At 45.8% G+C, this 12,626-nt stretch overlaps 1 protein-coding gene across 3 annotated transcripts in view; it reads right to left on the reverse strand.

The window, feature by feature from the left end:
• Eml6 (echinoderm microtubule associated protein like 6) overlaps positions 1-12,357 on the reverse strand; it is a 263,304-nt gene extending 250,947 nt beyond the window's left edge. For all 3 annotated transcript variants that reach the window (XM_026785058.1, XM_026785057.1, XM_026785056.1), the window contains exons 1-2: positions 12,247-12,357; positions 10,706-11,415 (exon numbers count right to left, since the gene is read on the reverse strand). In XM_026785058.1, coding sequence (XP_026640859.1) covers positions 10,706-10,902 — 197 coding nt within the window. In that variant the 5' untranslated portion in view covers positions 10,903-11,415; positions 12,247-12,357. The remainder of the gene's footprint in view (positions 1-10,705; positions 11,416-12,246) is intronic.
• Positions 12,358-12,626: the final 269 nt, after the last annotated feature.

The raw sequence follows: 12,626 nt of genomic DNA on the forward strand, positions 1-12,626 counted from the left end.
GGAGGAGGAGGAGGAGGAGGAGAAGGAGGAGGAGGAGGAAGAAGAAGGAGAAGGAGAAGGAGAAGGAGAAGGAGAAGGAGAAGGAGAAGGAGGAAGAGGGAGGGGAAGAGAGAGGAAGAGAGGAGAGAGACTTAAGTGCAAGTCATCCAAAAGAATGGTTTATTTGTTGTGTCTTATTAACTTTGTGCATTGCCATGACTAAACCCTTGACAGAAGCATCAAGAGAAGAAAGGTTTGTCTTAGTGAACGGACAAGCTTCTGCCCATGCGGTAGGAGTCTTCTTGTACACATCTTGGCCAATAAGGAAGCTCAATGGGACGGGGCCACCTGCTTTCTGAGCAGGTCGGTTCCAGTTAGCCCTCAAGCAGGTTGGTCGAGCAGCTCCCTACTGCTACTCACTCCAACCAAGTTTCCAAAACTAACGAGAACATATCGTAAGGTCCAAACCTACATTTCATAGAAAGCATTGTGTTCTCAATGACTACATTTTCCACCCAGACCAAGAAAGCAGTAGAGGAAGGAGACAAATAAAGTTTTGTGTCAGAATTTAAAGCACTGCAATAATTGACCATTGTTATTAATTGAAAATGTTATTTTACTTTCTTTTTTAAGTCAGGGTCTCCCTATATGGCCCAGGCTGAACCCTAACCGATGATCCTCCTGTCTCTCATAAGTATTTGAATTACAGATGTGCACCTCTACACTCAGATCCAAAAAAAAAAAAAAAAGACTCTGAATTCTTCCTATCAATCCCAGCTGAGAATATTCTTAAGATTTTTCTCCTCACCAAGTATATAAAAAAAGATTTTGATGGAAATCTTACTTACTCAACATCATCCTCATTAAGGCCAACTAATTGGAGAGGAAATCAAAGAGCAAATCAAACATAGTAGACAGTTACTGTGCCCTAGAGACGTTGCTAGGCGTGGGGACGCACACGGAACTCAGGTTAGGTGGAGAGGTCAATAAGGCAGCATGATAATGCAACATGACACAGTGGTTCTGCACGGGAAACCTGTGTTCTGCGGTCTAAGCTTGTGGAGAAAGGAAGGCTTAAAATAGTCCGAGCTGTCGGCAAAGCTTCAAGGAGAGATGGAAGGAAGGGAAAGGTTGTATCAGCAGAGACAACAGAGGTCACATCAAGCAGCTGGAAAGGCATGTTCAGGAGCCAGCTCTCCAGAGGCGCAGGGGCCTGCTCTCTTCCGGGAACTGAAAATTCCATGACATATCACTCAGATTTTGAGTTTAGGTTCTGTTTATGTTCTTGTCTCTACATTTTCTGATCCTTGACTCAATATTTCTCATCATTTAGTTCTTCTTCTTTTTATGTATCAAGAAATGGCCCGCCTTCTTCTTTCCTCTCTGTTTTCTACAGTGGAGTTCCTGTCCATTCTTCTTCAGCGAAGCCCTCTTTATGAGATGATCCTCCTTGAAACAAAGGCCCTTGGAAACAGTTTCACTCTCTAGAATATGGCTTGTTAGGTCAATATCAACCTATACTAAGTCAATTGGATTCTCTCTCCTGGGACTTTGGAATTAAGACTTAAAAACAATACAGGTTCAGTTACTTCTGTAGGATCAAGCTAAAGGGCCATGTGTACTCAGGAACTGAGACAGACTTGAGACAGCCACGTATAAAATAAATCATTAAGTTAAACAGTCATCCTAGAGCCAGAAAGATTATAAAAGAAGCAAAGATGTGAATTCCTGTGGTATATGGAAAGACATGCAGGAAAAAGAAATAGGGAAAGCCTGGCTGCCTGGCACCTGTGCAGTGCCTGAGAGAAAACCGCATGCTCTGTGCTAAGGTCCAAAAGACTTCCCTGTCATGTGATGAGCCCCTCCTTAGTGGCTCTCACATTAATTTTAAGTCTTGTTTTAGTCTTATCTATAAAATTAACTAACTATAAACATAGAATAATGTTTTTAATGACATTATTCAATATCAGTTAAGCCCCCCACTCCAAAATGAAAGCTTCTATCTTAAAATAAAGAACATCTTGATAGAGCATTTGCCTGGCACGTAACACCCAGGGCTCCGACCAGATTACAAACAAAACAGAACACGTCCATGTGTGGACCTGAGAGAAAGTGCCTGCCCTCTCCAGGAAGTGATCCTTTTCTGCTCCCGCCTCCCTGGTGATGAGAAGGGGCCTGGCAGAGAAACGGGTCACATCCCAGAATCCTCGAATGTCTGGGCTGAGACCCTCAACCTGCCTCCCTTTGAGGGAAGAAAGGGAAGAATTTAAAAAGAAATGGGTAGAGAAGCTGGGCGTGCGAGCACATGCCTACAATCCCAGCATTTGGGGGACAGAGGCGGGAGAATCAGGAGTTCGGGGTCATCTTCAGCTACACGAAGAGGGCAGGCTAGTCTAGACTAAATGAGACAGTCTCTCCAAAAAGAAAGAGTGTAGGGTATAAAAAAGACAAAAGGGCACTTTCTTCTATAACCCCTCTCTTCCATATACAAACCACTTTACAGACCCAAAGACTCACCGCCACCAGCAGGGCTGGAGTCTACAAACTCATTTTTTCAAAAACAACTTTGGGAGTCAACAAATCTATTTTCTTGACTGCAACTTGCTCTAAACCAGTTTCTCCAAATGTAAATGGCTCCATTCTACAAATACATAAGATCTCCAAATTCTTTAGAATGTGATGTCTTTAACCAATGTGGAAGAGCAGCCAAAGCCACTGACGTCCATCACTTCTAGGTTAATCTTTTTTTTTTTTTTTTTTGTTCTTTTCGAGACAAGGCTTCTCTGTAGCTTTGGTGCCTGTCCTGGAACTAGTTCTTGTAGACCAGGCTGGCTTCGAACTCACAGAGATCCATCTGCCTCTGCCTCCCAAGTGTTGGAATTAAAGACGTGCACCACCACCGCTCGGCTAGGTTAATCCTTTTTAGAGATTGATTTATTTTTAAGTGTGTGTTTGTGGGGGGGTATGTACATGGGTATGCAGCTGTCTATAGAGGCCAGAGGTCTTGGATCCCCTTGGAGCTGGAGCTACAAGTGGTTGTGAGCCACCTGATGTGGGTGTGGGAATAGAAACCAGGTCCTCTGGGGGAGCAACATGTGCTCTTAACTACAGAACCATTTCTTCAGCTCATACATTAAACATTTTAATGGCTATTTCTGTCTTCTACCCCACCCCCCAAATCAGTATTTCCTATGGAAGGAATAGGCCCCCTAGAAGAATTCAATGACTCTGGGAATCCAGTCTAATTTCAAAGGGAAAATGTAATCACAGTGTATAGAATGAACACAACTGCTCCACATCGTAACCTAAAATAAACCATCAAACTAATCTAAAGGTTGGATATTAAAACCACAAAGCTATTAGACTAAAGCAGGAATAAATGTTTATGATCTTGGATTGGATAATGGTTTCTTGAATAGAATATCAAAAGTACAAAAAAACAAAAAAGGAAATAAACTGAAAACCATCAAATTTTAAAGCTTTCATACATAAAGGGACAGCATCAAAAAAGTGAAGACAACTCAAAGAAAGGATAAATATTTGTAAATAATATATTGAGGACCTACATGCAGAATATATAGAGAACTTATTCTTATACACTACTTCTATAGGCCAGCAAAGTAGGGTGGTTACTTTGGAAAACAGCTTGGCAGTGCTTCAAATCAGTAAACAAAGGATCTGGGCATGGTGGCCATGCCCTTAATCCTAGCACTCCTGAAGAGAGAGGCAGGAGGAATCCTGTGAGTTTGGGGCTAGCCTGATCTACCTAGTGAAACCCTGTCTCAAAAAAACAAAACAAACAAACAAGCAAAAAAAAAAAACTAGAAGAAATTCAAACACCAACTGACCACATGATCCAGCCGCTCTACTCTTAGTTATCCAAAAACCTTGAGCACATGCCCACACAAAGACTATGGAGAGACAAGGGGGGGTCTTCTGACACTCTTTACGTTGTTTCAATCAGTAACTACTTGGTTCTTCTGGGACGCAGAAGAACACTGAACCAGGTATAAATGCAACTGGAAAGGGGGACTGTTAATATAAAATTGTAGCAAATATACATTTCATGTGTGCGTGTGATTAAAATTCTGTTAGCTTGCAATATCTTTCCGGTTGAAAGACACTTACTTGTGTGTTGAGTTCTGAGGCACACCAATGCGTTCCTTCAAAGCTAACTTCTGAAATGGAGTCTGTGGGCAAAGAGTGCCAGCACCAGCCAGGAGCTGGTAAGAGCTCAGCATGCAGCCCTCACAGGCCTACTGCACAATCTTGATTTCACCAAGTAACTCGCATGCACAATACCTGAGAGCTGTTTAATTATACGTAAAACCAATCCCCACTTGACAAACACCAATAAACCTACAAACATAGTCCATGGACTAAAAAATAGCTTCTCAAATAACACAGTTTTCTTGGAGGATGAGTCAACCCCAGAGAAGGAGACAGCAAGTCAGCCTTCCTAAGCTTCCCTTCCATTGGGACAAAGTCACTACCACTACAGGGACATTCAGATCCTTGGAGGAAGAAGAATCTCCAAGCACAGCCCACCGACGGAGCGAGTCTACCATGAACAAGTTTTGCGTTGCCACAGTGAACTCTGCCTGTGTGGCCATTCGTGTTGTTGGTTGGTTGATTTCACTCTGCAGATGTTTGCAAGGAGTTACCCGATTGTAATCACATTTTCAAGTAAAAATGTGTTCATATTTCTGAATTTAAAATTGACGCTGATATCTAATAAGAAAAGCTGTATTCATGACAATACTGGATGCCTGTCCTGGGAAATCTAGGACATATGGTACCAAAACCCATGAGGCATTAGTGACCTGGTTGGGAACTGGGATGTCTGTCCTTGGTCTTTCTCTGGTCTCTAACACCAGGATTCTGGGCACTAAGCTCCTTCCCACGCTGATATATTTGTACTATTTGGTGACTCCTCAGACCCCACATCTGCACAATGTCCCGTCAGATCCCAGCTTTAAACGCCATCCCCCGTAGATATGCTGGAAACATTCTCTAAAGTCAGCCCCACTCAACCCAGTTTCTCTGTTTGCCTCTTTAGCACTTATCACCCCCCCCCCCCATGTCCACAATGCTATCTTCATCACTGTAAGCTCCACACCGGAAGTACCCAGGGATTCTCCGACACACTCTTACATCAGGCGTATTTAGGCACAATATGAGTTTCTGATGAATAAACAAATGAAAAATAATTAGAATTAGAGAATAGATAAACCCTAGTAAAAATCATCAAATAGTCTGTAACTCATGAACAACAACAATAGGGCACTTATCAACAGCCCGGGAGTCTCTGAGGGCGGTGTAGGAGCACACAACTGTAATCAGAGCATCCAGAAGACAGCAGGAGGATCTCAAGGGGAAGGCAATCTGAGCTAGAGAGCAAGTTCCAGGCCAGACTGACCTATAAAGAAAGACAATGTCTAACGTCAACAAATAAACAAGCCTTTTGCCTCACAATCTTGCTAATACACGAAAGAGCGGGACCCAAGCTAAATGACTTAAATCTTATTTTCGATGTATGAGGGCTCCGTCTGCATGTACACATGCACACCAGAAGAGGGCATCAGATCCTATTTTAGATGGTTGTGAGCCACCCTGCGGGTGCTGGGAATTGAACTCAGGACTTCTGGAAGAGCAGTCAGTGCTCTTAACTTCTGAGACATCTCTCCAGCCCTAAACGACTTACATCTATGTCCCTCCCAGAGACAACCTGTAAACTGAAGTTACCACGCAGAATGTGATGGTGCGTGTGTGTGTGTGTGTGTGTGTGTGTGTGTGTGTGTGTGTGTGTGTGTGTGTGAGTGTATGGCCTCATACAGTGGCAAAGAGCACTTACTTTAACCAGATACAGGTCTAATTCATATTCTCCCCACCCTAACCCCCCTCTCTGCCTTTCCCTTCTCCCTTTTGTGGTCTAAGGATTTAAACCAGGGTCTTGTATACACTAGTGCTCTACCACTGAGTTCATCCCCAACCCAGGATTTAATTCTTTATAGTTATCTCTAGGTTTCCCTTACTCAAAATATAAAGTTACATGCCCAGGCCTTCATGGGAATCCACTTAGCAGACAGTTGAGGCTCAGCCATGGCCGTTCTGTTGCTCACTTCAAACTCAACAACCTCAGTTACAGCTGCGGCCTCGGATTGCTTTAACCTGTCACAGTTTAGACTTCTAAGCCTTTTAAATTAAACGGCCTCACCAGATGATCGTTTCCAATCATTGTTTCGAGGCTGGTGCTATTGCTACAGTGAACTTGAACATTACTCTCTGTCTAGACTGAGATCTAACAATCTGTCTCAAGGGCTCTTAAACATAAGCCCAGGATTGATAGGCCACCTGATGACGAGCAGAGCCGCGGAGAGAACAGTGTGCTGGCCTCCATTAATAACCAGTGCAAAGGCAGGAACCCAGCAGCTAGGAACAAAACCTGGAAAACAGGAGAGCAATAGCTTTGGGCTTTGGAGTCAGACCAGCCTCGACTCCAATTCCCATTCTAGAGGCAGCCTGCTGCTAACCACGTACGAAATCCTTAACACCTCTGTGCCTTACTTACCTTGTCAGTAAGTGGGGGTCAGAAAGCTGGACTCCCCAAAAGGTAGATTGAAAGGATGGAGGAGATAAATCTAGATACACATTGAACTCAGGGTCTTTAACTCTTAGGCAATGTTAACTGAGCCTCTGTTAAGATTCATTCTCAGCATCAAGAAGCTGTTTCCTCTACAGGTAGAGATGCTTGGAATGGGAGAATGGCACCAGATATCCCTGCAAAACCTGAGGAGTAGTGCATGGTATTCTGTCTGCGTGTGGAGAGGTTACACTGCAGCACATGGGGCTGCCCAGGGTAGGGATACAAACACCGTCCCCGGGGTGAGCACTTACCCTTTGCTATATACTGTGGGCGTCATCTATACAACCGCAACAACACTACAAATGCCCGTAAACCCCACTTTATAACAGGATTTAAGCTGTTTTACTGATGACACTAATGCATAAATTGTAGCTGATCTAGGCTTCACAAAAAGAGAAGGGCAAGATAAATCATTCTGGTATAAAGCAGGGAAGAACCGGGTTCCTGCATGAGATAGCAAACCAGAAGCAAACATCCTATGACTTTAATAGAAAATAAGGACAGAATGGAAAGTTAGGGTACAAGAGAATGAAAAGAGTCTAAACATTTGTCTGTGTACAACGAGGAACTGTTTGGGGGTGTACGTGTTTAATTGAGCATAACAATAAACATTGATTGAGTGCCTATTAAGGGCGAGCCCCCCAATAATTTGCATACATTCTTTATAATCATCCCAGCAACGCTGCAACTTGGGTGTTGACGGGTTCGTTTCACAAATACCGGCCAAGAGAGGTCACACCCTTGTTGAATGCTTCTAGTAAACTGCAGTGGGGTTCTTCCTGCTTGTTCTGATGTCAAAAGGTCAGTATCCTTCCCCTTAAGATAGCACTGCAACTAAACCTCCTCTGCAACAGGAAGTCAAATAAATAAATAAGGATAAGATGGAGAAACGGAATTATCTGGAAGGAATATAGGGATCCAGACTGTGGAGACAAGCACATCACTGTGAACATGAGGAGGACGGTGATGGGGGTGGCTGCACAGGTGACTTTTTCTTCCCTGTATTCTCCCTCCTCTGCCAGAGCAGGAAAGCAAAGCAGTAATGATCCCAGCCAGCAGCACCAAACCGTCTTGCCTTCGAACACCATTTGAGTCTTGTCAACTCAACAGCAAATATCAGTTTATTTGTCTCGTCACAGTGTTATCAAGACTAAAAGATGGCATCATTCTCTCATCTGTCATCTGCATTGAAAGAAAATCACTCAAGAGAATGAAACCAAGCCTGCTTAGCCAACAAATAACATTATGCCTCACACAGCAACACTTGGGAAAATCGGCCTTAAATGCACATCCTGTCAAAGCCAAAGGACACAGGCGGAGCATTACTGAGCTCGGCCGAATCCGACATCACTAAGGTTCACCACGATCTCAGAGAGCATGCAGTTTTATAAAATGGACTATGTTATCAATATATATGTTAGGCTGCTTTGCAGCTAATATTCCAGGCAAAGGTGTATTTTTTTTAAGTATCAAATTTATAGGCACGGACATTTCCTTCAAAAGCCAGGGACCAAGTGGACAGTGACTGCACTGCCTGATGTGTTGAAATCAAGAGTTTTAATATTTGTGTAATGATTTAAAAAGACAAAATATTTCCTGCACCAAAACCTTGGCTACTACAACCAACCCCATTCAACGATAAACTTCAGTATTTCAAGTGGAAAAACAGTGGTATACTAGGGCGTGCAGAGATGAATTGAAATGATAAAGATAAAAGATCGTACATTGTTCTTTATGTACTGCCTTCCTCAGAAAAAAAGATGTTTACATATATAAGAGACAGCAAGATGACAAGACACTCACTCCAGTTCGCAGTCCCTAATTACGTAAAGAGCTGTGGGTTTGGGTTTTTACCCACTGAACTTCATTTTATTCCATATGCAAAGATGTACGTCAATGTAGACTCTCTGCTCACCTGCACATACACAGAACCGGCCACTATCATGGAAAATGTAAAGGCCTCGTTCTGAGGTCACACTTGCTACTATACCAGTGTTAGGTCTGAGAGATAACCACCTCAAGAAATGGAGCAGGAAATAAACTCTCCCTTTTGCCTTCCCATCATTAAGTCTACCTGTAATGCAGCTATAACTTCATTCGCCTGTTCTTCAAACCCGAATGTCTCTTTAACCATCCAGCCAGAATTCCTCACAGCCCCTCCAGGCTAGCTGCTCATCATCACAATGGTTTGCTGCAACTCCACCCTTTCCCACCTTCAATTTCAACACGGCATTTAATTTTTTTTTTCCTTTTAAGAGAAAGACTGTGTATTAAGAATCCAGCCCCGCCCCCAAGTGGCTGAGTGAAGTGTCGTGTTAATATCATTTAACCCTAGGGAATCTTCTGTTTAATTGCTCCTCTTCCCCTTCCCCCAGAGGACCATCCCTTCTTATTTGATGCTGTAATGGAAAGCGTTGCATGAAGACAGACAGAGCAAACACACAATGGGTTTAAATTTTTAAACAGCCAACCTTTTCATGAGTCACTGTTAATCATTCGCACCTGTGCCTTTAACAATCAGCCACACAACTGAGGAGACAAAATCTGCGGGATGGAACTCAGTAAGGACACCCCAAATCACAACCGTCCCGTCCCAAATCCGGGAGGAAAGGAAAGGGGGCTTTGATGTGACAAGAAGAAAGTTTTGCATGCCAGTCCCACCACATCTGGAAGGCATCCAGAGCTCCCAGTATGCAGTCTTCTTCTACAGGGGAGCTCAAAGCTGGGTGTGGCGGCTCACCCTCATAATCTCAGCACTGAGGCAGAAGGATTGCCGTGAGTTTGTGGCCAGCCTGGGCTCAAGTGTGAGATCCTATCTTAAAAACACAAGGGACAGGGAGGGACACAAAAGTCAGGGGGAAAGACACAAAGTCAAGATCTCAAACATGCGTGTATGTGTTGTGTGTGTGCCCTAGGTTTCCAAGTATTAAGTTTTTGCCTTCTGTAACCATTTTGAACTAAAGAAATTAATTCTGGACGGCAAGTGCAGCACCAGTTGCAGGAGAAACCTTTCATGCTATTGTTCCCACTGAGAAGGTAAGGCCATTGAGATCATACTACTTCACTTATCCCATGTGAAAGGCCAATTCAGAGCCAACAGAAACAATATCCTGATAAGATAGGCGTTGCGCTCTGCACCAATGAAACACACATCTGGAAGGTACAAACACAGCCTATCTTCAGTAATCACTGCCTCTGTGAGTGGAGGTGTCCACACCACGGAAAGCGGCCTCAATTGCCTTAGGCAGAAAGGGATTCCCTATGAACAGCATCTGGACCACACCTTATTTGGCCATAGGAGAAGCTGGCAAAGGCTGGGGAGAAATAGGTCTAATCCAGACGAGGGGCTGGTACAAAGACTCAAATATGCCCCCCTTATTAACAAGAGGGGTCCTAAAAATGACTACTTTGTGCAATGGAGTTCCCCCTAGACCATCCACTACCAAATGCTGCTCTTTAGGGTAGATGGTAAGGTTTTATGGTCCAGTAGCTGCTGCCACTCTTTTTAAAACCCTAAAAACATTGTGGAAAACATCCATTTAGTGTGTAAATAAGCTTTCGGCACTAAAACCCTGCTGCAATCAGGAAACACTCCCCACTCACAACAGAAATATCCCCAGTTCAACGCTTCGGGGATGAAGATCCCAACATTTCTACCTGTACCAAAATTTCTTTTCATTTTTTTTTTTTAGATCCATTTGCTTGCTGGGGAACCTACTGAGGAGCCCTCCAAAAATGCTACCCACAGTTCATGTATTGGTCCTACTATTTACCTAGTTAGGGAAGCGTGAGGGGTGTTGGTAGTTATCCTTCCACTTGTAGCAGGAATGAACAAAACAGCAGCACAACACTCAACTGAGTAGAGCTTTCAAAGCCTTCTGAAGGGACAGCGACGCCTCTCTCCCATCTACACCTTCCTCCCTATTTCTTCTCTAGCCCTAGCATCTGCAGCCCGTCTCTAGCGGCTCCTAGGAGAATCCTTTACTCCATGGGGCTCTCGGACGGACATGACCCCTGCTATTCCCACCCTTATGTCCTCTGTATCCAACCCTTTCCCACGGCCCCAGTTCACCCCCTTACCTGATAATGTCGTCGTTGTGTCCCAGGAAGAATTTTTGGCTGTGCTCTCGGGTGTTGTACACCACCCCTACCCCAGCTACAAAGTAAACCACCTCCTTGCCGGCGGTGTAGTACAGGTTGTTGCGGCACTGGTGACCCCGGTACCCGTACACCCACTCCAGCCGGAGCTGGCAATTGGGAGCTGTCCGATCCGCCATTATAAGCCGACCCCGAGCGACCCCCGGTGCCCCGCGCGTCTGCTCTGTCCTCTTCCAAGGCTCGGGCTGCGGCGAACCTGCAAGGGCTCAGGGTACAGCGCGGGGAGCCGATTTCCGCGGCGACGCACAGGCACAGCCCAGCACGCCGGCCGCCACCATCATCCGCTGCTGCGGGAGACAAGCCGCCGCCGCCGGTGCGCAGCAACAAGACCGCGCTGGGAGCCCCGGCTCCTTCCCTCGGGGCCAGGCGGCTTCGGGGGCACCAGCACCAGTGCGCACGCCTCACTGCACCTGCGGGCTTCGGCCCCCGGGAGAGGTTCTCCCCGGGGTCACCCCGCCTTTAAAATCAGAGATCTGCATATCCAGACACGGATTACCCAGTTCGCCAAGTTTGAGGCGCGCGGGGGCTTCGCAGCAAGCAGCGGGATTTATTCTGTGACAGGTCTGATCTGACAGGCAGCCGGAGTAAGCTTTGCCATCATCGTCCTTGGATCCGAAATTGACAGTCTATATCTAGGATGCGAGAGCGAGGAAGAGAAAGAATTTGTGCATGTCACCTAGTACAAGAAAATGATCATCAAACTAAAACCAAGTTGTGGGTTGTGTTTGGGCGTGTTTTTTTTTAATTGTCCACCTTTCTCCTTCCGTATTCACCTCCTTAATTATAGGAAATACGCCCTAAACGCTACTACTGGCTGGCAGTTGCTGATCTAATTTGAAATAACACTTGCTGTTTCCTCCATAAAGCCAGGGCGAATATGAAAATGGTCATTTTTTTCAGATGCTCCAATTAGCTGTCATGCATGTGTTTAAAGTCCATACCATCCAGGAGCTTTCTCTTCACAGAGAAAACCATAAAGAACTTAGCCGTTTTTCCTAATCAGCTACTCCAATTGCAAGCGTCATTTAAAAAAAAAAAAAAATCTGAATTGGAGGAAACCGGGCACCAGGGCAACTAGAGAAAAACGCTACCTACAAACACTCCCGTTCCAGGGGAGAAAAAGAAAAAAAGAAAAAAATTAACAAGTGGCAACATAATAATGATAAAAACAATATAATAATGATGATGATGACCTTAATAATAATCGTGCTCCTGTCCCCAAGAAGATCTGAGCTAGCTACGAGACCTTGCGGGCTCCGGGATTCTGCCTACAGCTTGGCGGGGGGCGAGGTCTCCCGTGGGGCCCCGAGGACAGAGACACCCCATGCTCAGCCTGCCGCGGCAGTTCCGAGGGATGCCAGCCAGAGGGGTGCCCTGGCTCACGCTCCACGGTCCCGGCGGGTTCCTACGCTCCCACCCGGACCAGACTCTCTCCGAACATCCCTGCTCTCTCCGCCTCTAACCTCTGCTGCCCGCCGTGCGTCCAGGATCCCGCACCAGCCAGCAAAATCCTCTGCCTGCCCTCCCTCCCCGCCCCGAGCACCCCGGGATAGGCTTCGTCACTGGGGCGCCCGGGGACCAGCTCTTCCTCCAGCCGGGGCTCCGGAGGCGGGGCCAGCGCAGGGACGGGTTACTAGGCGAAATCGCGGCGCTAGGAAACGCAGACGCCCGCGAGGGCTGAAGCCGCCCCTCCCTCTGCCAGCTTCTGTATGCATCCTGGGAATCGTAGTCCTCTGTAACCAGCATGCACGAAGAGCACTTGGAGTGTACTACACGTCCCAGGATTCCGTGCGACCACCGGGCCGTGGTGCGGGTGCCAGCAGGGAATGCGTGTCTCCCACAG

Source organism: Microtus ochrogaster, linkage group LG1 (genome assembly GCF_000317375.1).
Source record: "Microtus ochrogaster isolate Prairie Vole_2 linkage group LG1, MicOch1.0, whole genome shotgun sequence".
NCBI lineage: Eukaryota > Metazoa > Chordata > Mammalia > Rodentia > Cricetidae > Microtus > Microtus ochrogaster.